Here is a 23615-nt window from a genome sequence, read left to right as displayed (position 1 = left end):
CTAAACTCATGTAGTCTTGTGATGTGCAAGCAGTTACCTGAGGTTTTGTACTGCGGGTCAGTCTATTCATTTTCGTTTGGTGTTGAATGGCTTGTACGCTGATAGGCGGCTCTCTCTCTTTTCCTTTTTCTTTTTCTCTGGTTTTGTTATCATTAGGTGACCTAGGACGCGGAAAAGGTTGGAATGGGAAATTGGGTCTGGTTTCAAATCTGTTTTCATAGGATCAGAAAATATATCGGAAATGATAAGAACTCGATCTTCCATGGAATTGAACATCGATGATCTCATGGGGGCGGCCGACAGCGGACTCTTGGCACTGGATGACTAAGCTGCGGATGCGAGGAAAATCCAATTATCCAAGGAATTGCAGCGGCGTGCAGATTGAACCCTTCGTCGCCATCATCCATCCTCTTCTAACCTTGACCTGGGTTTCTTGGAGGTGTGATTCAGAATGCCGCCTCGTCTCAACCTTTTCACCGTGAGGGCACCTGTCCCTGTCCTCCGTCAATCCTCGACGCCGTCTGTGAATCACCCTTCTCGCCGCAGCATCGTCACGGCTCTCAACGTTAACAAGCCCAATGCGGTGAACTCTGGCCTAGCACAAAGGAGATGGAACTCCTCGGGCTCCGACAACAAGGATGATGCCGATAGACTCAAGGGCCCGACCGAGGATCCCCTACCCCATGTCAGCCAGGAGGCCGCGGAGGTGACCAAGATCATGGACAAGAAGTGTGACGGTACCGCCGCCAGCCCGGAATTGGAGCAGGGTACTCCGATCTCAGAGGTGGGTGACTCCAATACTAGATACTTCGGTGACTTCTTGTCTCGACGTCTCTGACTGGCGATTCCGATATAGATCCTCCAGCGCGACAAGGAAGCGCAGAAGCATGCCCCCAAGGTCATGCAGGATCAGATGAAGCGACCATCTGGCTCGCGGTCCTTCTCGACGTTCGCTCGTCGTCAGCAATCCGAGCTTCAAGGCCAAACTCCGGACGCCCATGATCCGGCGGCTGCCGTGGTGGCCAACATGATCTCCCAGGTCAACGCGCAAGCGGCGGAGTTGCATACCGGCCTTAAATTCCAAGCCCCTGGTCCCCTCCCCAAGACGGAGAACTTTCGCAAGAGATACGACTCCGTGATCGACCAATTCACCAACCTGATCATGCGGGATGGTAAGAAGAGCAGGGCTCAGAGGGTAAGAGAACCAAGAACCCCCCCTTCTTTGTGTTTAGACCATTGCTGATAGCATTAATTCATCATCATACAGGATATGGAGTTTATCCTAACCCATCTGCGCACCGCCTCTCCGCCGCAGATCAGCCCTAGACGCCCTCTCCTTCCTTCACCCCCGGCTCCTCAACTCCCCTTGAACCCCGTCATTTACCTCACTACGATTGTGGACTCCGTCGCTCCTCTTCTCAAACTCAAGTCGCAAAAGGGTATTGCCGGTGGAGGTGCTTCCGTGAACGTCCCTATTCCCCTCCGCGTACGACAACGGCGAAGGGCCGCGATCAAATGGATTATCGATGCCTCTGACAAGCGACGGGACACTACATTCGCCCTGAGAATCGCCAACGAGCTTATCGCCGTTGCTGAGGGCCGTGGTGGCGCCTGGGAGAAGAAGGAACACACCAACAAGCTTGCCGTTGCCGCCCGTATGAACGTCAACCTCGTCCCTCGCAAACGGTAAACGGGAGCCTGTTGGTGAGATTCAATTCGGGATACGTTGGAGTCTGTGGTCTTTAATTTGTTTGGCATGCTATAATCAAGCCTCGTGCGACCTGTGTATAATTATGATCGAGGTTTTGGTTAGTTGATGAGGGGAAGTGTCTCAAGTGCAAGAACTGACCCCCGTACAATGAGAGAGAAATACTACTATCATTGTACATTTCAACAAGATGATAAACCCATCAGCGGCTCTGATCACTGTTACTACTAGGTATACTACATCGTAGAGACTTGGAGCCTGACATCCGGGGCCATCGGCTGGATGACTAACCGCGTCCCGAAAGGGGAGGACCCTGACAGGTGACCCGGAGGATCCTTGACCTGCTCGCATTGACTTCTTGTCCTCCCCTGAGCTGATCACTTTTTTGTTGAAAAGTCTGGAAGTCATGAGCGTGTCCAGATGATTTACCTGCCCACCTATGATAATGTACCAAACCTAATTCCCTGGCTCTGCTCGCCCCCACATCCCGGTCGCTTTTCTCCGATGTACCACCGCTGCCATTATTCGCTACGCTCCGCTACTACTATCTAGACTCTAAGTTAGAGGCCCAAGTCAGCTAGTGTCTGCGGAGACTCAAAAGCTCACCTGCGTCGCGCCGCCTTGAAAAAGGCCGCTTTATCTTCCTACCCCTCCCTCCTTGCATCCTTCGGTTCTTCGCCGTCGCACACACCGTGTCGTCGAATGCTGCGGGACGAAACGTGGCACGCATCGCTTCTGCGACGGGTGCCTCTTCTCACGACCTCGACTTAACACCCCATTCACCCGATCAAGGCATCGAACTTGCCGAATATCCTTTGCTTCCTGACCCTCAGGCCGGCGATCGCGATCCGGCATCGATAACTGAGAAGCGTGTGGGCCCAGGAAGAGGCGGTGACCCGCATCAACGTCGCCCATCTTCGAGACCGCTCAGGCTCAAATACTGGGTCGAGGCTCTTCAGAATCGCTCGCAGTATCTGAGAGATAGTGGACTCGACGCCAAGATGAAGTTTTCACACAGCATTCAGTTCAATGCTGTTCCGGAGTGGAGTTCTTATTACATCGCATATAGCAATCTCAAGAAAGTGTAAGTGTTTGCATGCTCCTTGGACATCGAGGGCCGTCGCCCGCTTATATCAACTTCCGCGCTCCCGGTGTTACTTGGCTATGGCGTGCAAGTGCGACGGTTGGTCCACTCGGAACACCGCGTGTTACATCTCGTGTTCCGGTGCCTCGCATGAGATGACAACTCGCTAACAGAGTGCAATTCGGCTCTAGGATATATTCTCTGGAGCAACAGGCACATCAGGCCACTGGAACGACCCATCCCGACGTTGAATCCGCACCCTTGCTAGACAGTACTCCCAATCCCGATGCGATCTTTCGGCGAGCTTTGGATCTGGAACTCGAGAAGATCTGTAGCTTCTACGCAGACAAAGAGGTAGAAATACTCAATGAAGTGGAAGGAGTCGCCCGGGATGCCGAAGAGTACGTCTCGGAGACCGATGGTGTGAGCTTGGACCCGATGAGCGAGAATATGACCAAGACGCGGACCATGAGCTCGGGTTCCAGACCGCGCGGGGAGAGCACGTTCCGGGATTATTCGTTGAGCAATGGACGACGACGCAGTGTGATTAGTGAGTCGATGGTCGAAGAAGAAGACGACGACGATGATGCAGATAGCGACGACGACCGTCCGCTGTCGCATCGTGAAAGACCAGTATCGCACGGCGCCACCTCAACTAACCTCGGCGATAGCCGTGCCGACATGAGGCATTCATCCTTTTTGCGAGACGCGAGGGATCTAGAATATGATGGTCACCCCAACACCCGCCCAGGTGCACAGGTCGAGAACTTCAGAGATCCCAAGGTTCTTGACCTCTACAACTCAGGACTCTCTTTGAAGAAGCGGATTGTCGACGCTTATGTGTCACTCTGCGGGCTCAAATCATACATTCAGCTGAATAAAACCGGTTTTTCCAAAGCCTTGAAAAAGTACGACAAGATCCTCGATCGCAACCTCCGACGAGAGTACATGAACTCCACGGTCTCCCTGCAATACCCCTTTACGGAATCGACCATGAAGAAGGTGGAGGATTATATTCTCAAAATTGAAAGTGTCTATGCGGACGTGGTTACAGCCAAGAATCTATCACTCGCCAAACGTGAGCTTCGATTGCACTTGAGGGAGCATGTGGTTTGGGAGAGGAATACGGTGTGGAGGGAAATGATCGGCATTGAAAGAAAGGCCCAGGCGGCGAATGTCGGTATTCGCAGGACTCTTCTGGGCGGCGCCGAGGATCCTGCAGCAGCACGACGACAAGGTGATGAATCGGAATCTCCAGCCAAGGAAATCAGAACCCCTCTAGGCGTGTTCCGTCCTCCGGAATGGCTGTTTAGCTTGAGCTTCGGTACCCTCGTTTTCAACCTCTTGGTCTTCGGGGTGCTGCTTCTTGTGCCGATCATGGAAAAACCAGAGCAGCAAAACTGCTTGGCCATGCTTGTTTTTGTCAGTTTGTTGTGGGCTACAGAAGTATGACTTTCCCCTTGTCTGTTGTGAGTCTCGTTAACTCATGCGCTTTCTTATGCCAGGTCATTCCTCTTTTCGTTACTTCGCTTCTTGTCCCGTTCCTTGTCGTTTTGCTGGGCATCATGAAATCGGAGAAAAAGCCATACGAGCGATTAGGACCGAAGGAAGCTACAGGGGTTGTTTTTAGTTCGATGTGGACGCCGGTCATCATGCTCTTGCTCGGTGGCTTCACCATCGCCGCAGCCTTGTCTAAACATGACATCGCTCGGCGCATGGCGATGTTTGTCTTGAGTAAAGCTGGTTCCAATCCCAAGGTTGTACTACTCACAAACATGTTTGTGAGCATGTTTCTGAGTATGTGGATCAGCAATGTGGCATCTCCAGTCTTGTGCTACTCGATCATACAGGTAACCAGCCGTCCCGATTGCCCCTCAGCCGTTCTATGTTGCTGACCTAGATACCCAGCCCCTGCTCCGCACCCTTCCACCCGACTCGAACTTTGCTAAAGCCCTAATTTTGGGTATTGCTCTCGCCGCCAATGTCGGTGGTGCTGCGTCACCAATTGCATCACCTCAGAACATCATTGCGCTCCAGAACATGTATCCCAGCATCAGCTGGGGCACCTGGTTCTTTGTGTCACTTCCCGTCTGCATCATATCCATCCTGCTGATCTGGCTCCTCCTGCTGGCCACCTTCCATCCCGGCCGTGACACCACCCTTGTCCCCATCCGGCCCGTGAAGGACAAATTCTCCGGAGTTCAATGGTTCATCAGCATTGTCACGCTGTCCACCATCGCTCTCTGGTGTGGCAGCCATCAGTTGGAGCATGTCTTCGGCGACATGGGTGTCATCGCGATTATCCCCATGGTACTTTTTTTCGGAACCGGTATCCTCAACAAAGAAGATTTTAATAACTTCCTGTGGACCATCATCATCTTGGCCGCCGGAGGGCTTTGCCTCGGCAAAGCCGTGACCTCCTCCGGCCTCCTGCATACCTTGGCCAATGGCATCCGCGAACGAGTCGAGCACCTGAGTCTATACAGTGTCCTGATCGTATTTTCCAGCTTGATCCTGGTCGTGGCCACGTTCATCTCCCACACCGTCGCCGCCCTCATCATGCTCCCTCTTGTCCGACAAATCGGCGTCAGCATGGATGACCCGCATCCCAACCTGCTGGTCATGGCTAGCGCCCTGATGTGTTCTGTGGCCATGGGCTTGCCAACCAGTGGATTCCCCAACATGAGTAGGTCCTCCCTCTTCTTTCCCATTACCATTGCAGACTCAACTAATTTTCCCCGTTCCAGCGGCTATCATGACCGAGGTTCCCCAAACGGGCCAGCGATACCTCCAGGTCCGCCACTTCTTGACCAGAGGCATCCCTGCCAGTTTGATGTCGTTCGCTGTCGTCGTGACCGTCGGTTACGGGTTGATGTACATCGCCGGTCTATAACCAATAGATTGATGGACTTGTAAACCGAGATCCAATACATCCTAGCTCTCGAGCCCATACTCTATATCGGCAAAGCGCTATGATCACCGCACACGGCCCAACCTGTTTCCTTTGATAAAATTTTGATTGCCCATATTGAGCGGCCGTATCTCGCGTCTTGGATATATTTGCTTGCCTGTCCTTGCTTGAGTGGTCGTTTTTTTCTATGTCCGTGTTTCTGTTCTATTCTATTCTGTATCTGTTTGGCTTTTTTTAGACGAGATATAGGTACTATACTTGGTTACTTGGTTTATTTATACACGGTAGAAAAGGCAGGGCAACGCACCAGGGGGAGGCGGAATTGGCTTTTTACTTACTTGCTCCAACATGTATATCTTTGCTTCATCTTGGCTTGGATTTGCTTTTTCCCGACCATGATTTATGTTTCGCTAGACTGTTATGGCTTACCTATCTTCTAAGATATGACTTGAACAAAGCAAATTGGACTGACTAAGATATACAAGTTATCTACTCTGGGTTATGAGATATTAATCTGAAATGGTTCATTAATCGTTCCAAGTCCTTGGGATCCCAAGTTCGGAAATACTATATGCATCGCATCGTTTCGGTCTCGAGACAAAGTAACAATGGAAAGATGGAACAGAAAGGATAATGAAGAAAAGAAGCAGAAACAACCATATCATCCCACCAATATAAGAAAGAAACCAGAAAAAAGCTAATCGTCAAAGTGGAATCGGCAGCATGGGAGATCTAAACTCTGCGAACAAACACCCGAGTAAAAAAAATCCCAAAAGGCATTATCATATGCAATCGAACATAGAAAGGCAAGGCATGAAAAGATCAAAGGTATCGAGTATGTGCAATGAAGCAAAGAGACGGATACGAGATAGGAAAGGGTGCTTTTCGTCTATCGGTCGAGTTCACGTCACGTCGTTTAGTTACTGCGAAGGAAGTAGGTTAGCTCGGGCCCATGAGGAATAATGATTTGGGTGAAGGGGAGACTCACAGCAATCCAAGAGTCAGATCACCATGAATCTTGGCCTTCAATTGCACTTCGATGTCGAGGTTCAGATCTAGACGCAGTCGCAGCTGTTCGTCCTTTCCGCCGTCGTCACCACCCTCGCTCTTGCCGCCGCCGAGGACACCACCAACAGCCTTGCCGGCAGAGCCGGTCACACCATTGACAGCATTACCGGCCGTGTTCTGGACCAGGTCGCCGACTTGGTCCACTCCACCTAGGCCTCCGAGGGGACCGCCGTCTTGCTGTTCTTGGGGCTGGCGACGCTGGCGACGCTGGCGGCGGGGCTTCTCGGCAGTGTCTGCCATTGCTCCGGAGTCCTGACGAGTTTTCTGGGGACGAGGTCTTCTTTGGCGACGTTCAGGAGCTGGTTCCCGTTGAGGAGCGGGCTCGTTATCCGAGTCGGGTTCTTGTTTGAAGGTCTTGTTGTCGTTCTCCTCCTGTTTGGGTTGAGGACCGTTGTCTTGTCCTTCTTCTTCTTTAGGTTGAGGGGAACTAGGACCGTTGTCCTCTTGTTCTTCTTTCTTGGGTTGAGGGGTGCTAGGACCGTTGTCTTCTTGTCCTTCTTCCTTGGACTGAGGGGAGCTTGGACCGTTGTCCTGTTCCTCTTGAGGCTTAGGGGAATTGGGGGTGTTCTCGTTCTCCTGTGCGGGGGTCTGGGGGTTGTCTTCCTTATCAGACATAGTGGAAAGAAAAAGAGAAAGAAAGGAAAAGGACTAGAGATCGAAGCGGAGAGGGGATTATATCTGGCGTAAGGGGGGAGGGGAAGGTTACCTGATGGCGCTGCTTACTCCGTAGGGTTGTAGAGATTATGACCGCATCCCGGCTAGATCTACTTTATATGACCCTCACGATCATGCAAGGTTGGAGCATATTCCAGCCCACCTCCGACGTCAGCTGCGTTCGAAACGAGGAGCTGAGATTGGAGGAAAACGGGAGCAGCGAGGACAGCGTCATCCGTACGACGAGGAGGAGGAGGGCTGGAGCCCGCCCTGATTGCACCGGGTGGAGGTCGACAATGACGTCTCGAGCGCAAGGATATCAGCCCTTCGCATCTTGCTCTGCCGCGCACGATCGCCGACTATACTGAAGCGGGTTAGGGGTTAATATAGTAGCGTACGATGTATGGCCCGAGCTGCTCCATCGCGGCGGCCCACTTGACCGCTTGGATGCGAGATGACGCCACGCACGTCAGTGCGGTCGAGACTTCAAGTCCCGGTTTCCATGGAGTTTTCATGGAGATGACAGGCAGGGGAAACGCTGGGAAATTGTGATGGCCCCTTAGCAAATTTTCCAACACAGTGGGTGCCAACCAAGACAAATGCCTGGTTCTCAGCTCTCTCGCGTGCGTGTACTCCGTACCATGGACCATGGGTCCGAATGTACCTGACTGGTGTCAATTAGGTACTGAAAATAGAAACTCCACACTATGTAATCTGGTCGTGACATGCGATGACTTGCCTGAGACTTGAGGATTGGGGATGACGAATGGGGGTCAACGTCTGACCATCCACACCTCGGAAATGCTGTCGGTCGCGCCACCGATGTGATCACCGATTGATTGTTGGGTGGGATTTCTGGACAGATGCATTGCAGGACAACGTCATGGGCTTGGCCATGCATGTTAGAGATGGCTGCCCATCTTCGGGGAAGGGGAAAAGTAGACAAAAGGTGTCTGGCTCGTCTGCTCTCGTCCGGCTTTTTTTCCTATCCATCACATTTTCTTCCCCCTCCTCTTCCCCGGTCTTGAACCTGTTAATTTTCCCGAGTCATTATTCCCTCCCTCTTCTTGTCCACTCATTCTTAGTTTCAGACAAGAACACAGTCTGGTCGCAGCTGTCTTTCATTCGTTGTCATCCCGTGTGCTGTTGATCAGAAACCCATAGGACCGCTCTCAGAAGGTCGCAATGGCAACCGCAACCGCCGAGAAGCCCAAGGAGCAAAAGCCCTTTCAGCAGCAAGAGGACGACTACTCGGACGATTACGAATCGGATGAATACTCGGTTTCTGGGGACGAAGACGACTATGCCCCTCAGAAGCCCGGTCAAAAGCAACAGCAGCAGCAGCAGCAACGACGACGGCGTCAACAAAACCAACAAAGACGCCCTGCTGACGATGAGGACGATTATCTGTCCGACGACTATTCTACAGACGAATACGACGATGACTATGAAGAGGCCGACGACGAGGTGCCGGGCAATGCGATGCAGCCCTTCAAGCGGGGCCAGCAGTCATTGACCAACCAAGGCATCAGCAGCCAGGACGTGCAAAACGGCGCGATGAACACCGTCGATAAGGGCGGCGAGGAGAAAGACGACGGCCTCCGACTGACCCTGGAGTTGAACCTCGAGATCGAGGTGGAACTGAAGGCGCACATTCACGGCGACCTGACCCTATCCTTACTGTAAGTTATTTTTTTTCTTTAGCCTCGTCGTACCTCCATTCCATGAGGCACTCTAAGAATTGAATAGGAGTTGACCACTTCTTACCCATGCAGTGCATAATGACCGACATCCGAGTTGCACATTGGTCGTGGGCCATTCGACGAACCTGCGTGTCATGGAATTCTCCCTTCTATTTCTCTCTTTCTTATGTATTCGTTTTGTGATGAAAGCCATGAACAGTTGACCGCGATTTGACATCCTATGTTTTCTGTTCTTCTGCCTCTTCGATTTCCGATAGAATTCGGCTGTTCGTGTTGATGCGTGTTGTGCGTGATTATACTCCATCTGCTAGCATGATTGATCGGTTTCTCCGGTGTTTTGATTTCTTGACATTAGGTTGGAAAGACTTCTTTCTTTTAATTTGATAATATTGATATTCTCGATGATCCCAGCCGACCAGCGTCGATAAATAGAAGTTTGACTACTCCGTACTAGGGCCGTAGTAGATGTGGGTCGAAGGCAACCATGCTGAAGGCTAATGATTAGTGACCGTTCGGTCTTGTGTGATTCCAGGCTGGTCGATGAGATTAAGATGTGTTGATGGACAGCTCAATGCGCTGAGTTGCGATGGAGAGGAAACGAGAGAGATGGAGAAGGAGAGGGATGGGAAGGGAAGGGTGACCATCACGTGGCGCACGAGATTCAACGTGCCCGTCGATCGAGAGGTGATCCTCGATAAGGATATTGCAGTTTTCCTTCTTCCCACACGGCGTTCCATACTCCATACTTCGACCCAAGCACATGTGGGCAGAAGAAGCCGACGGCTAAGCTCCCATCGCAAAGCCGAGGCCGGATTCTTGGCGGAGATCGAAAGATCCTCGCTCCGGTCGAGTCCCGAAGTACAATTGCTCTACGGAGACCATTCCCTTCCAGCTTCTCATCTTCTATCTCTCTCTCTCTCCATCTCTCTTTCCCTGTCAGTCACAAATTGAACAATCACCATGGCACCCTCCAATGCTGCGGATCAGTCCGCCAACACTACCAAGAACTTCATCATCAAACACATGAACGCCGACCACCAAAAGTCCCTGGCTATGTACCTCCAAGTCTACTGCCACGTCTCGACGTCCGAGGCCAAATCCGCTCGACTCGAAGATATCAGTCTGTCCGATCTACTCCTCAGCGCCCGAGGCACGCGCTACACCGTGCCGCTCGATCCGCCCATGGCCTCGTTCTCCGAGACCCGTGGCAGAGTCGTGGCCATGCACAAGGAGTGTCTCCAGAAGCTGGGACTCTCGGACATTACGATCAACGAGTATCGCGCACCGCGGGGCATGGGCGCGGTGGGATTTGCCGTGTGCCTCGCTGCGATGGTGGGATTCTGTCAGCGCGACAACTTCCTGCCTGGGTCGCTGGTCTACGAGACGATCGGGCTGGGCAGTTTCCCCGCGATGGCCCGGTTCTGCTACAAGGTGCAGCCCCCGGTGTTCATCTTCCTCATCGGGGCGCATGTCATCGAGGCAACTTTGCTGGCCGTTAAGCGGTTGAAGCCACACGGCGTGCCTTTCCTGTCAGTGACATGGATCGCCTGGGTGCTATCCACCGTGGTGGAGGGATTTGGGGCATGGATACGGTTTGACGCGATGGTGCGGGAGAAGCAAGGGGGGAAGGAACACAGTCAGTAGGAGACCAGAGGAGGGATGTGTAGATAGGGCTTAGTAGTTAGAGAACCCAATTCGAAGAGTGGAAGAGCAAGAATATTAAGATTAAGATTAAGAAGCACCCATGGTCGACCAAAAGGGAAACCGAAGCGCTGACATAAGCGATGCCCAGCCCCGTGACGCGAAGTCACGGGACACGCTGCTAATCTCTATCCGGACTAGCGCAGTGTGGAATAGGGCAACCTTCGACACAAGCGAGCCACAGTGCGAAATTCACGAGAGTCCGACGACCAGCAGTTCAACTCCTCGACGACAACCCCAACGACCCTTGCCCGCTGCGTTCCTGGTGAAGGGCTGCAGGATTAGAGGTGAGTTTCTTGTGATATCCTCCGTCCTCGATATCTCCTTGTTGTTCCTGCTTTTGTTGGTTCTCGCTCCCTGCGTCGTGCGCCGTGGTCAGTCTCGTTTAGCGTCAATTCGAGTCGGAATTGGGATCGAAACGTCGAAAAGGACGAGAAGGTTCACAAAAGACAAGAATAAAGAAATTTCAATCGTCGACATCGACATCGACATCGCTTTTGTTTTTTCACCTCCGACACAACGGTCTGGAAAGATAGGAGAATTTTCTTGGACTTTGCGACTCTGTTCACAACGCTCGATTCATTTCGTCTACACACCCGACCTACGCGCACAGCAACGGAAAGCAGAAAAGCAGGAACAGAAGAAGGAGATTGAAAGACCGCGGACAAGAAAAATCTTTCTTATCAGCCACTAATACCCATATCTCATCTAGTCCATACATCGACAACATGGGTATTTCTCGCGACTCCCGTCACAAGCGCTCGGCTACCGGTGCGAAGAGGGCCACCTACCGCAAGAAGAGGTATGAAACCGGCTGCGAACCCACATCGTGATGGTTATCCGGCGATCCAAAGTTTCTGACGGTTTTTTTTTATCTGCAATTCAGGGCCTTCGAGAAGGGTCGTCAGCCCTCCAACACCCGTATCGGTACCAAGAGAATCCATCTCGTCCGTACCCGCGGTGGTAACCGCAAGTTCCGTGGTCTCCGTCTCGAGGCCGGTAACTTCTCGTGGGGATCCGAGGGAATCTCCCGCAAGACCCGTGTCATCGTCGTGGCCTACCACCCCTCCAACAACGAGCTGGTCCGTACCAACACCTTGACCAAGTCCGCCGTTGTCCAGATCGATGCCGCTCCCTTCCGTCAATGGTACGAGGCCCACTACGGCCAGCCCATCGGTCGCCGTCGCCAGCAGAAGTCCGACGCCCCCGAGGAGAAGAAGAGCAACAGCGTGACCAAGAAGCAGGCTGCTCGCTTCGCCGACAACGGCAAGGTCGAGTCCGCCATCGAGCGACAGTTCGAGGCCGGTCGTCTGTACGCCGTCATCGCCTCGCGTCCCGGCCAGAGCGGCCGTGTGGACGGTTACATCCTGGAGGGTGAGGAGCTGGCTTTCTACCAGCGTGCGATCCGGAAGTAAACGAACGAGAAGAAAAAAAAGAGAATCAGGATGTGTGGAAACGGGTAGTCTTTGGAGTTTGTTCAAGCAATTTTTTACCAGAAATTCAAATACGTTATGAATCTGGGCCTCTTCGCTGGTTTTCTCTTCGGACGGGGTTGCATCTGTTGTTGTAGAAGCTCCTGAACAACTTGTTCAACCAAATGGAAATGATCCTTAGTTACGTTGTTTTCAATTTAAGATTTTTTAATGTCTGGAGTCCGATGTAGTTATCTTAGGACTTTCCCTTGACCCTCCTAGGCTTGGCCTTTGCTGTCGAAGATCGATGACGCCACTCCAACCCTCCCTCCACTTTGGTACCTTTACTTCCTCATTTCACTCTCTCAACCCAATCCCCTTCCTCAACCACACATTCAACCATCTCAGTTCTGAGAAACCTAATTCCCACCATATATATACATCCAAGCAAGCAAAAAGGAGAAAAAAGAAAATGCCCCCCTCCACCAACACCATCAAAACCCGCCTCTGTCTAATCTCCGACACGCACAGCCTCCCCCCGAACCCGCCAACAGACACACACAACCCCTACCGGCATCCACTCCCAAGCTCCAACATCCTCCTACACGCCGGAGACCTCACGAAAGTAGGCCGATACTCCGAACACCTAGCCATGCTCTCCATGCTCAAGAACGCCCCCGCGGAACTGAAGCTCGTGATCGCGGGAAACCACGACATCACGCTCGACGAGGAGTACTATAACCGCGTGGGGCATTACCGCCACCGATATCGCAGCGGATACACGGCGCCGTCGGCGACGTATGGCCGGGAGAAGTTCATCTCAGGAGGCGGGACGGAGGCCGAGGATGACGGCGCGGTGGAGGACCCCGCGGCGATAAAGGCGCTGTGGACGAGTCCCGAGGCGGAGGCCGCGGGGGTGCGGTATTTGGAGGAAGGGACGAGGGAGTTTCGCCTGACGACGGGGGCCAGGGTTCGGGTTTATGCGTCGCCGTATACGCCGGCGTTTTGTGAGTGGGCGTTTGCGTATGAGCGCGAAGAGGATCGGTATGGGGGTGTTGAGGGGGCGAGGAACCCCGTGCCGACGTTCCCGCCGGGCGTGGATGTGATGCTGACGCATGGTCCGCCGTATGGAATTCTGGATCAGGTGGTGCCTGGGCATGAGAGTGTGGGGTGTGAGCATCTATATCGGGCGGCGGAGAGGGCGAAGCCGCGGGTGCATGTGTTCGGACATATTCATGAGGGCTACGGGGCGAGGCGGTTCGAGTGGAGTACGCATAATCGGTCGATGATTCAGGTTGACGAGTCGACGGCCAGGGAAGAGCGATGTGCGTATGTGGATGTCAGCGAGAGCTCGCCAAATCCGTTGCGCATGGGCAAGGAGACGCTGTTCATCAATGCGAGCGTCGTGACGGTGCAGTATGAGCCGGCCAATGCGCCGTGGGTGGTGGACGTGGATCTACCGCTGGATGAGGGCAATTGAGGACAGGATACTGAGTGGTCTCGATATTGTAAATACTACTATATGTTCATATTCCTTACTATATATTCATGGCGAGGAGTACCGTGGGATTTTGAGGAGATTGATATTAGCGTGCCCACTCCTGCAATTGCCATTTGAATCAGGTACAACAGTTCAAACAGATGAGAATGCCAAATGCTTTATTCCTTATATAAACCCACGCCTCCAGGGACCAAACCCACCAGCCATTTGCCTCCACGGGTATAAAGGGTCCAAACATGATAAGCAACAATATGCGATGAAAGAAGTGTCAAGAAGCAAAAAGGATCGAATAAACAGAATGGTGCCAAATAATTTACATGCATTTCCACGTGTTTGGAAATATAAGAGAAGAGAAAAAGGTTGCGATCGGCAACGGACAAAAAAAGTGTCAGGTATCTGGAGAATAAATGGCAATATCATGCCCTTGACAGGCCGAGAAAACATAGAAGAAATCAGACAATATGTGTTGCCACACATCAAAATCAATAAAAGGAAATAAATATCCAAAAGAATGTTCTCAAGCCGGGCGTAACAAGTAGTGAACGCTGCAATGCAAAATATAAGAACGGAGAGAGAAGATAAAATGAAGAAAGAAATGTCCAGACATTACAAAGAATAGGATAAAAATCGAAGGAGAGGAGATAGAAATTACTCTTCGTGGACTGTCATTCCATTCGAGTCAGACCGAAAATCAAGACGGCTGCCCTTCCGGTTGAGGCCCTTGAAGAGACTGAAACGCTTCATGACCGAGTCTCGTACACCGCCGTTGGAGTGTCCTGTCGCCTGGCTGACCGGACTACCAATATCGGGATTTCTGATGGAGGTGGCGCTGCTCTGCGTCATGGGTCGCGGATGGTCTTTGATCGAAGGTATAGTGGACCATCCTGATCGAGGACTCGTGACCAAGGGTTCGCCCGCAGAGGTCCCGTTCGGCTGCGGCTGCGACGTAGGAGTATTGATGCTCTCATGGGACTTAGCAGCCGCGTCTCGTGAGGCGCTTCGCGATCGCTGGGATGAGTTCTCGGCGGAATTACCACCGGGGACCGACAAGGATGAGGTGTGCTTGTGTAGCTTCTCTCCAAAGAAACTCCTCCGCTTTGATTGCGTGTCTCGAGATTGATTGGTAGTTCGACTGTTAATAGTTATCGCATCCTCGTCGCGCTCTTGCGAAGCCTCGGCCCGCGAAGGTGCTCGATGAGCATCCTCGGTCCCCTTGGTGTTGCCGGCTGGTTGCTGTGACGCCGCCACCCCTTGTACCGTAGAAACGGAGTTGCTAGCTCCGTGATTGGATCGTTTGAAAGGGTTCATCACACTGATTCGATGACTGACGGAGGGTTTCTGCGAATGCCTCCGGTTATGACTGTTCTGGCGTGACGACCGAATCAATTCATGCTCGGGGCTGGCCGATCGCGCCATGGACTGCGGCTTGCGATTTACAGAAGGAGTCCGAGAATAGGGCAAAGTCAGCTGAGGCGTGTCCTGCGCCAGCGGGGTGAGAGAAGACAGTTCCGGCGCAAACGCATCCTCAAAGCGGCGTATCAATTCGGCCTGGGTTGCTTGGTGTGCAGGGCGATGGAACATGGCAAGAGCATGCTTGATTGCCAGTGCATGGTCGATCAGGGCGACGGCCAGAGCGTTCTTCATGGGGTCGGCTGGAGTTGGGGTGTCCTCGATCTCGTCCTCCACGCGAGTCTCGGACAGGAATTGACGATAAACTGCCACGCAGCTAGATGAGGAAGAGCTGCGGTCTAACAATTGCTCCAATGCCTCGGTTAGGTTGGAAAGGCTTGAGTCTTCACCGGATGCCGCTCGCCTCTGCAGAAGGGACAGCTCCTGGGTTTTGCGCCATGTCCGTTCAACGGCGGTTTGCAAGGGTGACAGCGCAACCTCTTCAGTGATTACCACCTCGCTCCTGCGGAGGATGTTCGGGAAGGGGTCCGCGGTGGTATATATGGTTTTCTCAACCCACTGTCCCTGAACACTTGCTCCACGGGCATGTTTCTTCAATGTTGAGGTGAATCGGCAAGGTTCGGAAATCAGAAGATGATCTCTGACTGAAGACGGAATTTTGGACCTTTGATAGACCGGATGGCTCATGTCTCGATGGACGCTGACAGGATTGATGTGTAGATACTGGCCTTCATAATCGTGGGATTCCCCGGATGATACAATCTGCGCCGCGGGATGCTCTCGCTGCATACGATCCACGAAAGTGGCCATGCGTTCACCTGGTGGGCATTCAAAGATGAATTCCTTGTCTCGCAAGTTTGCGGGGAAGCCAAGTCCCTTGTAGAGAACGCGGAAGTACCGCGGGAATTGCTTTTCTTCACGCGAGACAGTCTCATAGATCTTGGCCATAGAGCTCTGGGCCCGTGAGAGCTTGGCGAAGTCCACCATTGTGTCCTCGTATTGCTGAGCGAGCTCTTTATAGCAGACCAGAGCATGCGCCCATGCGCTGGCATCCTCGAAATATTGGATGATCGTGAAGTATAAAGATTCCTTCCTCTCAAAACACGTTTGCTCGGGCAAAGCAGGGTTAAGAAGTTCGGGCACCGTCCGCTTAGGGTCCCAGTCATAAAGGTCGGCATGGAACTGAAGCGCAAGCCCGGCCTCACAGAAATTGCCCGCCGCAGCCTGTACTTGAGCGAGTTCGTGGACATACCGAATGAAAATATCCTCTCGTCCCATGTCTTTCATGTACTCCATCAGCCGCAGCGTGTGCAAACTTTCGCCCATGGAGCCACACTGGGAGGCGACGAAGAGATCCAACAGTTCATCTACCGTCACTATGAGAGCTTTGACCGCATTGGACAAGTCCTCGTCAAAAGACGCACACTCCTCAAAGTGATCAAGTAGTTCTCCAATAAAGAGCTTTTGGACGACGCCCTCACTCATATTCTTTGTCTTGAAGAGGTTGTCCAGGCTGGAGATGATCTCCGTTTCGATTATGGACAGATCTTGATTGAGGCTCCATTCGCTGAGAATCATTGTGCGCAGGATCTCGACTGCTACGTGCCGCAATCCCTCGTGGACACTGAGGCAGAGCTCAATAATAGGGGCCACTAGACCCGGGACATATTGCACCTGATAGCCGCCAAGTTTCTTTAGTCTGAACCGCTCCCGCTCATCGTCGGTAGTCTCCCAGCCAATCGCCTCCCAGCTGGAGTTCAACAGGTCGGCGCCTTGCTCGCGGACATCTCCCGCAATCTTCCAGATAGCCCGCCTCTTTTGCTCGGGGAATGTCTCCAGAGCCAGAACGTCGCTGGAGACGACCTTGAGCAGAGTCATGAAGAAGTTCTCCCATAGTCTCGTGTCGAAAGTCTCAGCATCATCCGGCGCAGGAAGGAACTTGTTGATCATGATAGATGAGAGATACTCGAGACTTTTAACGGTAGCGCGATGGTTGTAAACACGAACACTTAGCCAGCTCTCAGGATAAGGCTCACAATTGAGGATTGAGGTATGGACCTCAAACGCCTGGGATAGGAAGGTAGAAAGCTCCAACCCCTTGAGTCGCGGCCTCTTGGGATTGGTTACCGTTGTCATCGCAGCCATGATTGCAGAGAGCTCCACAAGGGCTTCATCGAACTTCTGTATGTTCTTGGATGCCTTGACTTGAAACGGAAAAGACTTGCTAAACAGCAACGAGAGGTATTCGGTGTCATCCACCCCATCAGGTATGATGGAATAGTATGAGGAGACAATATGCGGCATGAAGTCATAAAGGTAAGGGTTCGGCTCCTTCAGTAACTCTGCCACAATCGCACAATTCAAGCGGACTTGGTCGCGATAAAGGTCGGATACCGAGCCCGTCGCTCCCCAGTAAGGCGCCAACCATCCCACGCAGCTCGTGATCAAGCTTTGTCTCTCCGATCCCTTGCTGAAGATCTCTAGACGGGTGTAATGCTGGATCAGAATCAATTTGTACAAGATGAGCATGCCTTTCACATCCTTGCACGAGTCCATGAAGCTGAGAGCCACCATGATGATTTCGTCCTTCGGAAGAACCTTGGACAGTTCCGGTAGCCACGTGTGGAAATGTTGGACCACCAGCGTCTTGCTTCCAACCATAGCGGGGGAAGAATTCTTCATGAGGACTTCAAGCGACTTGAAGATCGTATGAAGATCTCGGTTGAAAGTCGACTGTACCCGAGTGATGCCAATACCCTCCTCCTTCACCTTCTGTTGCAGTCTGGCGTTGATGATGAATTTGAGGACATGTCTCCCGACCTTGAATGTCGCCCGAAGACTCCGTGATTGTTGAGGATCCGAATTGGCTTGGAGGAGGCGTGAATAGCTTCGAAGGAGACAAGGTGTAGCGAAGGGAAAATTGAATTGAGTGTCGGCATAGTTATCCACTAGCGGGCCTAGGTTGAACCGGCGATCATGAACAATACCAAGCACCGTCACGAGGTTTTTGAAGATTAGGTCTTCGTATTCTTCATTACCAGCGTTCTCTACCAAGATCCCAAACAGTGCGTCGAAGACACCGCGTAGCTGCTTGACAATCTCGATCTCGGGAACAAAGAGAACCCGCTTCAAAGTGTCTAATACCTCGTCCACCGGTCGCTCCCTCCAATTAAGCAAGCTTAATATCACCTGGTCCTGCGAATACTCGGTGCTACACAAGTGAGTCTCGAGGCGCAAAGTGGCCATTGGTCCCGTAATCGCCTCGTCTTTCGCGGATTCGTTCTTGCCAAGTGAGCTCCACGGCAGGGTGAGATAAGCACCCTTCCCGTTCTCGATGGTCGAGGTATGCTTGTCGTAGGCATGCAGCAACAGCGAATGAGGGCCATCGCGCATGAAAGCTTGGTTATCCCAGAGGGGCATCCAAGCGAGAGCAAAGGGAAACTCAGGGGCATCCGCGATACTCATTATCAAGTGTGACCCTGGAATCTCGTCGGCGAGAACATTCAGGCGGATGGTCTGGTTCCAGGGAGTGCCTCGTTGGACTATTGTGGTCCGCCATGCGGTGTGGGCCGTGTTATTGGATGAGGGGAAAATACACCGCTCAATCCGTGCGCCTGACGATGCTCGCACCTCAAGTGTCAGCTGCAGATTATTAAATGCCGTGTTCGAAGGTATCGGGACTTGCCCCGCCTGAGGATGTGAAAGGAGTGCTTCCGGGGGAAACGAAGCCTGTGAGATCGATACATAGATATCAGACCTCGGTTTCGAGGGGGCCTGTGAAAATCCGATTCTCCTGGTCTGGACAACGTTGTGCATGATTGTCGGGTTTTGCCGTACCAGGGCGTCCGAGTCAGAGGACACAAAAGGTTGCAAATGGATGTGAAGGCGAGCAGCACGTTGAGATCGCGCATATTTCCCAGTGCGGCTAGGAAGCAGCGTTCGCACCAATTCGTCGAACCCATCCGTATGGCTGTCGCCGTCATCGCTTCCTTCAGAAGGTGACCAGATATTGATCACTTGCTCGGCGTCCTTATCTTGCCGAAGGATTTGGGAGACCTCCAAGAGACCGACTCCCACTGTGCGAGTTTGAGTGGACTCCTTCGCGGGCTGACCAGCCGTTCGATCCCTGCTGCTCGACGCACTCTCCGAAGACTGTGGAGGGCCTCGGGGACTCTCCCTTCCCGGCTCCGCACTCTGAATACCACGCGGCTTTGATGACCACATCATGCTACGGCGCGTCTTCAGACTGCCTTTGACGGATTGATTGACTGCCGGAGATTGTTTGGACGCAGACGAACTTTCCCGGGAGACCGACGGCCTTGGCTGAGAGGAAGCTGTCGAGGTAGAAGCGGTTTCCGTCGCCCTAACCGCTACTACTAGATATAGACTTGGCCCACTGGCCGAATCGTCGCCGATATCATTGCCACTCAATTCGGTGAAGAGCGTCTTCAGTTTGTTGCTCTGCCCCATACTGGCGAACTTTTCAGGAGACGGTATATAGAGGTGGTATGCTTCGGATAGAGGGCTAAGAACACCGGGTTCCGATTGAACACACAGATAAAGGGCGAGGGTCACCGGGCCTGGGGCATTGCCCGAAACAGCATTGATCTCAAGGAGTAGATGGTGGAGCGCAGCCGTATCGGATTGATGCGTAGGGCTGCTGTCTAGCATGCTCATTTCTGATTGGAGTTTGGCCAGCTGAATGGCCGAGTCCTCGCCGGTCAGCAAACGACCCCGTTGCTCAGGATCTCTGACAATGATATCACCGCCTAGCATCTTATTTCCCCGAACCAGCTTCCAGACTACCTCGCGCCGCAGTGACTCTTTCTCCTGTGCCGTGAGCACGTTGTATAACAGCTGTCGCCGAGCAAAATCGAGTTCGCTAACTATGCCGGTCATCTCCTCCACCACACTGTACTGTCGGCCCAATAATAGCTGATGGAGGTTGGTGGAATGCCATTCCCGAAGGCACGACGCGATCTCGTCGACCAAAGGCTCTGAGGAGGAGGTAGGGGTCTCGTCGCCGATCTTCAGCATCGGAACAGGAGCAGCGGGCTTGGGGGCGTTGGGATCCCGAGGAGTCACGGCCACCGGGGTGTGTGAAAGGGAAGTCGATGGCGCGGGACTATTGAGCAGCGAACGGGGGCTGGGCTGGCCATTTTCCTCCAATCTCTGTATGAAGATCTGTGACGGTTTGCCCTTCTTCGCAATCACAACGTCCGACACCTCACCCGGCACCGGATCGTCGTAGTGTATCGAGGTCAGACTCTGTCGAATGTCCCCCGCGAAAGCTTCTTCTGCCTGGTCAGAGCTCGAGCGCTCGCCGTTCGTCAACGCTCGTTGTCCATCTGCGTCTCCCAGCACCTCACGGATCTCGACGCAATTGCGGGGGAAGATGCCGGAGAACACGCGCGCTTCGAGGGTCTGGCCCTTCGTACTCGTCAAGCCCGCCAGCAGCGACGGCGGAGCGACAAGGTATCCGCGACACCATTCTCCATTGACGCCCCCTTGCTCAATTATATACAATTCATCGCCCAGTTCGAGAGGTAAATCGGCCGGCGTCGAGGGTTGGAAGGGATAGATGGCGACGGCGAAGGCGATTCGAGGCAGAGGCCTCCAGGGCATATCTGCTATCGAGGCGGCCGTCCAGAGCGCACCCCGCAGCGGTCGTCACAATGGCCGTAAGGAATGGAAGCGGGGACTGGAAAGGAGGGGAAAAGAAGGGGGGAGATTAAACTGGAATTCAGTCCTGATCGAGAAATGGGGCGCTACATGCAGTGGTCGGTCGCGTTATCGGCGCTTGAAGAAAGGAAAAGAAGGAATGTGGGCGATTCCCAAAGGGGACTGAATCTGGTAGCAAACGAGGGTAGGTCGCTGAGTTGGTATGTTTAAAAGGGGGGTGGGAGGAGAGGGCCACTAAAAGTCCATCACTAAATCCACCCTTAGTTATTAGCAGAGGTACTCCGTAGTTTAAAGACAGAAAGGTGACTTCGCACGAAAATAATGGTAACTGGGGCAGGTCCCATCAGGGGAGTTGAAGTTGCACGGGAAGGGGACGCGAAGAAAGCATATGGACAAGCTGTTTATCACCACAAGCGATTCTGGATCATTGACTGTTCACTAATATTTTTTTTCGCGTCTCTTTCACTTGGCCCATCCTCCCTGGGCTGTCCAATTTCTTCCCATGGCCCTTTTTTGCCCCCCTAGCAGGCAGTGGATGGCCGGGCCTGTGGAGCCCAACCATCAATTGTTCACCTTGGCAGGAACTGTGGAGAATGGGAAACAAAAGAAGGGGGAGGGGAGGAGAAACACGGACAGAGGGGGGAAAGAGAGGGTGAACGTACCCAATGGAGGTCAATGAGTCCGGGCCAACGGCGGTGGCACAGGCAAAGAAAAGAAAGGTCAAGCGAAGATGACAGGAGGAAGATTGAACGACGAGAGAGCATTGAAGGATGGAGAGAGTCTGGACTGAGCAGATCGAGAAAATCAACGAATTCGCGGCGGAGATGGTCCTTAGTGCCTGAGGCTAGTCCCCTAAGGCACCCAATCTTTAATCCCTTAATGGCTGCTATTATTGACTGTAGTAATAATATTATTGCTGTTATTATTATTATCACAAACTCGATATACTACTCCATCACTCCTCCGTTCTACTACTAAATACTAGTCCTATCCAAAGTTGATCCATCAAGTTCTTCAACCCTCGCAGTCTCCAGTTTCCAGTGCCTTGGATCCCCTCCGCAGAATCGGTTTCATCTCAGCACGTTGAACTACTGCAGCTGTATTTTCTTTTTCTGTTTTATGATCCATCATTCACGGGGTGTGATTCGTGTGCCTTCTTCCCCCTGAACCAGGCCACTGCATGGATCCCTTCACCTCGACTCCTCTTCCTTATTATTATTACTTATGATTAGTGGTAGTTCAGGGCCGCTAATTAGGGTACGTAATTAACCTAAAGCCTTAAACTGGGATAAGAAATCAAGAATAGCCATAGTTTAGGCACTTTGGCGCCGGCCCACTACTCGGGCTTCCCACGGTTCTGCTGTTTCAGATACTGTAGATCCTCGGTTTTCGACTTCGTCCCCGTCCTCCCTGGGAAAAAGGCCGTCCTATCATTGACAGTAGAACTATAAATTTCATGGTACAAGTTACGAGGGACGACAAGCGTAAGAGCCTGCTATGACTCCCCAGATCGTGGTAGACTGGGGCTAGTGACTAGCCGGTCTCGTTGACACGCACCGTCACTATTCAACAGCAAGGAGATCTCGTCGAGCGAGGAAACCAGATGCAATACATATCCAACCCGAGCGCCCCGATCTATGATCCACCGAATTAAAGAAAATGCTCCTTCCGTACCGCCCCCGGTATACAAGTGCAAAAACAAAAATCGTAGCGGTGAAGGGGTGATGGCAAGATGACAATGATACAAGGATATGTAGAGATAAGAAAAGGGGAAGAGATGGAGAAACAGAATAAGAAGGAAAAGAGAAAGAGAAACCGCGGGATCCCAACTACTTCCTAAACATTGTCATCAGGTCCTCCTTGTTCCATTCCAGGTCCAACTGTCCCTCGTACACCGCAGTGAGAACCCGTCGAGTGCGGTCGTGAGCCTCCTGGTAGCGGCCTTCGCATGCCCGAATCACCTTCAGCACCAGGCTTCGGCTGAGTCCGGGATCGTCGGCGTCTCCAAAGTGCTTCTCGACTCGTTTCTTGAGCAATTCAATCCCTCGCCGAACCTCCTTGATATCGTACGTGCCCAACACCTTCTTTGCCACCGACCGGGAGTGGCTAGGGCGGCTGGCAATGCCCGTTCGGTCACTGCTCGCCGCCATTAACCCTTCAGCAGACTCCACAAATTCCAGCAGCTTGCCCAAGGGTCGGTGAATCACTGAGTCCAGGTAGAGCTTCATGTGTTCCTGGAAATCTTGATGCGCTCGGTCGCGCCATTTTTCTAGCACGGGAAGCCCTCGGACATCCACCTCCTCGATGTAGTGGTTCATGTTTTCGATCAGAAGAATATGATAATTGAGAATCTCCTTATCCTCCGGGTCGCCTGATGCGGCGGCGGCTCCGGTGGGTTGCCCTGGTGCCTCCTTGGCGATGAACTTCAGAGACTCCCACATGGCCTGGTTGATACGATTGTAGGCCTCGTTGACACTGATTCGGATATCGCAGAGCTCCGGTGCCGGTTGGGAAAGCATGTTCTCCACGGCCACCGAGAAATGGGGGAAGACTCGCATGAACGAAATGACCCCCTTCCGCTTATTTATCTTGACCTTGGTGTCTTCGATGCCACGAATCTGCTCATCCACAAAGCGGTTGAATAGGCCGATCAGGCGGGAGTGCAGTTTCTGAAGAGAATGGATGATAAAGTCTTGATTGGTCTCGTCGAATCTCGATATAGCTTTCTCCAAGGCGAACAAGATGCCAATTCCTTGTCTGTACATTGTAGTTAGCTTGGTG

General features: G+C 52.6%; 11 protein-coding genes across 11 annotated transcripts; 8 read left to right on the top strand and 3 right to left on the bottom strand.

The window, feature by feature from the left end:
* Positions 1-451: 451 nt before the first annotated feature.
* Positions 452-838, top strand: LDX57_005728 (uncharacterized protein; the record flags this gene model as incomplete). The annotated part of the gene is made up of 1 exon (XM_046087414.1): positions 452-838. The coding sequence occupies one exon, from the start codon at positions 452-454 to the stop codon at positions 836-838; it is 387 nt and encodes a 128-aa protein (XP_045943381.1).
* Positions 839-1027: 189 nt separating this feature from the next.
* LDX57_005727 (mitochondrial 37S ribosomal protein uS7m) lies at positions 1028-1690 on the top strand (the record flags this gene model as incomplete). The annotated part of the gene is made up of 2 exons (XM_046087413.1): positions 1028-1195; positions 1268-1690. The coding sequence occupies 2 exons, from the start codon at positions 1028-1030 to the stop codon at positions 1688-1690; spliced, it is 591 nt and encodes a 196-aa protein (XP_045943380.1).
* A 1019-nt stretch (positions 1691-2709) lies between these two features.
* On the top strand, positions 2710-5685 carry PHO91 (putative plasma membrane phosphate transporter Pho87; the record flags this gene model as incomplete). Its single annotated transcript, XM_046087412.1, has 5 exons — positions 2710-2792; positions 2984-4238; positions 4298-4642; positions 4701-5478; positions 5540-5685. The coding sequence occupies 5 exons, from the start codon at positions 2710-2712 to the stop codon at positions 5683-5685; spliced, it is 2607 nt and encodes an 868-aa protein (XP_045943379.1).
* Positions 5686-6241: 556 nt separating this feature from the next.
* LDX57_005725 (uncharacterized protein) lies at positions 6242-7609 on the bottom strand. The gene has a single exon (XM_046087411.1). It carries the CDS (start codon positions 7384-7386, stop codon positions 6688-6690), a length of 699 nt encoding a protein of 232 aa, XP_045943378.1. The 5' UTR covers positions 7387-7609; the 3' UTR covers positions 6242-6687.
* A 1001-nt stretch (positions 7610-8610) lies between these two features.
* On the top strand, positions 8611-9111 carry LDX57_005724 (uncharacterized protein; the record flags this gene model as incomplete). Its single annotated transcript, XM_046087410.1, has 1 exon — positions 8611-9111. The coding sequence occupies one exon, from the start codon at positions 8611-8613 to the stop codon at positions 9109-9111; it is 501 nt and encodes a 166-aa protein (XP_045943377.1).
* A 557-nt stretch (positions 9112-9668) lies between these two features.
* On the top strand, positions 9669-10079 carry LDX57_005723 (uncharacterized protein; the record flags this gene model as incomplete). Its single annotated transcript, XM_046087409.1, has 1 exon — positions 9669-10079. The coding sequence occupies one exon, from the start codon at positions 9669-9671 to the stop codon at positions 10077-10079; it is 411 nt and encodes a 136-aa protein (XP_045943376.1).
* A 9-nt stretch (positions 10080-10088) lies between these two features.
* On the top strand, positions 10089-10772 carry LDX57_005722 (DUF2470 domain-containing protein; the record flags this gene model as incomplete). Its single annotated transcript, XM_046087408.1, has 1 exon — positions 10089-10772. One exon carries the CDS (start codon positions 10089-10091, stop codon positions 10770-10772), a length of 684 nt encoding a protein of 227 aa, XP_045943375.1.
* Positions 10773-11557: 785 nt separating this feature from the next.
* Positions 11558-12244, top strand: RPS8A (40S ribosomal protein eS8; the record flags this gene model as incomplete). Its single annotated transcript, XM_046087407.1, has 2 exons — positions 11558-11631; positions 11716-12244. 2 exons carry the CDS (start codon positions 11558-11560, stop codon positions 12242-12244), a joined length of 603 nt encoding a protein of 200 aa, XP_045943374.1.
* A 469-nt stretch (positions 12245-12713) lies between these two features.
* Positions 12714-13721, top strand: LDX57_005720 (metallophosphatase domain-containing protein; the record flags this gene model as incomplete). The annotated part of the gene is made up of 1 exon (XM_046087406.1): positions 12714-13721. One exon carries the CDS (start codon positions 12714-12716, stop codon positions 13719-13721), a length of 1008 nt encoding a protein of 335 aa, XP_045943373.1.
* A 669-nt stretch (positions 13722-14390) lies between these two features.
* Positions 14391-20777, bottom strand: DCK1 (guanine nucleotide exchange factor DCK1; the record flags this gene model as incomplete). Its single annotated transcript, XM_046087405.1, has 1 exon — positions 14391-20777. The coding sequence occupies one exon, from the start codon at positions 20775-20777 to the stop codon at positions 14391-14393; it is 6387 nt and encodes a 2128-aa protein (XP_045943372.1).
* A 1886-nt stretch (positions 20778-22663) lies between these two features.
* Positions 22664-23599, bottom strand: LDX57_005718 (uncharacterized protein; the record flags this gene model as incomplete). Its single annotated transcript, XM_046087404.1, has 1 exon — positions 22664-23599. The coding sequence occupies one exon, from the start codon at positions 23597-23599 to the stop codon at positions 22664-22666; it is 936 nt and encodes a 311-aa protein (XP_045943371.1).
* Positions 23600-23615: the final 16 nt, after the last annotated feature.

The sequence above is a fragment of the Aspergillus melleus genome (assembly GCF_016097325.1).
Source record: "Aspergillus melleus strain CBS 546.65 chromosome Unknown contig3, whole genome shotgun sequence".
NCBI lineage: Eukaryota > Fungi > Ascomycota > Eurotiomycetes > Eurotiales > Aspergillaceae > Aspergillus > Aspergillus melleus.
Note: the sequence above shows the minus strand (reverse complement) of the source record. Positions and strands in the feature narration are given on the sequence as shown.